The sequence below is a fragment of the Dipodomys ordii genome, unplaced genomic scaffold (genome assembly GCF_000151885.1).
Source record: "Dipodomys ordii isolate 6190 unplaced genomic scaffold, Dord_2.0 Scaffold29, whole genome shotgun sequence".
Classification (NCBI taxonomy): Eukaryota; Metazoa; Chordata; class Mammalia; order Rodentia; family Heteromyidae; genus Dipodomys; species Dipodomys ordii.
In genome coordinates, this window is record NW_012267245.1 from 3,364,604 (window position 1) to 3,366,104 (window position 1,501).

At 67.2% G+C, this 1,501-nt stretch overlaps 1 protein-coding gene across 1 annotated transcript; it reads left to right on the top strand.

Annotated features, from left to right (window-relative positions):
* Nucleotides 1–8: 8 nt before the first annotated feature.
* Prr7 (proline rich 7 (synaptic)) lies at nucleotides 9–584 on the top strand. The gene has a single exon (XM_013016048.1). It carries the CDS (start codon nucleotides 26–28, stop codon nucleotides 407–409), a length of 384 nt encoding a protein of 127 aa, XP_012871502.1. The 5' UTR covers nucleotides 9–25; the 3' UTR covers nucleotides 410–584.
* The last annotated feature ends 917 nt before the right edge of the window (nucleotides 585–1,501 follow it).

Consider the following 1,501-nt stretch of genomic DNA (forward strand, 5'->3'; position numbering starts at 1 on the left):
CTCCCGCCCCGCAGCCGAGTCGGACATGTCCAAGCCGCCGTGCTACGAAGAGGCGGTGCTGATGGCCGAGCCGCCGCCGCCCTACAGCGAGGTGCTCACCGACACGCGCGGCCTCTACCGCAAGATCGTCACGCCCTTCCTGAGCCGCCGCGACAGCGCCGAGAAGCAGGAGCAGCCGCCCAGCTACAAGCCGCTCTTCCTGGACCGGGGCTACAGCTCGGCGCTGCACCTGCCCAGCGCGCCGCGGCCCGCCGCGCCCTGCCCCGCGCTCTGCCTGCAGCCCGACCGCGGCCGCCGCGTCTTCCCCAGCTGGACCGACTCGGAGCTCGGCGGCCGCGAGCCCCTGGAGCACGGGGCCTGGCGCCTGCCGGTCTCCATCCCTTTGTTCGGGAGGACTACAGCCGTATAGAGGGGGCGCCCGGCGCCGCGGGCCGCGCCCGGCGGACTCCTGGCCTGACTGCGGGGCTTTTTAAAACGCTTCCCTCGGACTGCGGGGAAGGGCGAGGGGAGGGGGAGGGCGGGATTTCTTACCCCGTTTGTTACATTTTGAGGATAATAAAGGTGTGTGATCTGCTTTGGTACAAGCGGAGGGAGCCCCCCGCTGCTCGCGCCCGAGGTCCCCAGGTCCCCGGAGCCGGAGGCGGCCCGGGCCCCCCCTAGCCTGCCGTGGAGATCGGGTCCCAGGGGCGCCCCGCCCGCTGCGGCCTCGGACGCGGGGGCCAGGCCAGCGCCTGGAGGCCCACAGCAGCAGGCCGGACGGGATCTGGATCTCTTTTATTAACAGACATGATGAGCACGACCCGTTACAGAAGTTTGTGCTTTCCAAAAAAAAAAAAAAGAAAAGAAAACCCAGGTTACCGAACGTGAAAAAGGAGCCCGAGCCAAGAGGAAAGCGCTGAGAGCCCCCCACAGCCCGGCCCCCCGCAGCCCGGGGCCTCCCGCCGGGGACCTGCCCGGCAGGAGAAGGCGGGAAGCCCGGAGCCCCCGCGGGCCAGGCCGGGGGAGGCGGGCCCGAGAGAAAGGGAGGGGCGGGTCCCCGGGAAGCCAGAGCCACGAGCCATTTATTGCCATGTTTTAAAATTCGTGCAAAATTTCTGAAGCCCTGGACAGAGAATACAAAGTGATATTTTTTTTTTCTCCAAGAAACATAAAACTAAGAAAAGAGGTGGGGGGGCATCTTCCCACCGGCGCTCCCCAGCCCCGGCGCCGGCCCGGCCGGGGAGGCCTCCGCCCGCACCCCCGCCGGGCGGGCCGGGGAGGACTAAGCTACGATCGGGACCGGGCGGGCAGGGGCGGAATCGGCAACAGCGTCTCAACTACCAAACGGGAAGAAAACCGGTCAACTGTACAAGTCTCCTATCAACTTTTAAAAAAACAGAGAGAGAGAGAGAGAGAAGCTGGACACGTCAGGCCCCGCGGGGAGGGAAGCGGACGAGGCCCGGCCCGGGGCCGGAGTTCGGAGCGGGTGCCAGGCGGAGCTGCGGCGGACGCAGGCGCTGCG

What these genes read in the sequence shown, in the direction of transcription:
- Prr7 (XM_013016048.1), top strand. Translation starts at nt 26, where the DNA reads ATGTCCAAGCCGCCGTGCTACGAAGAGGCGGTGCTGATGGCCGAGCCG.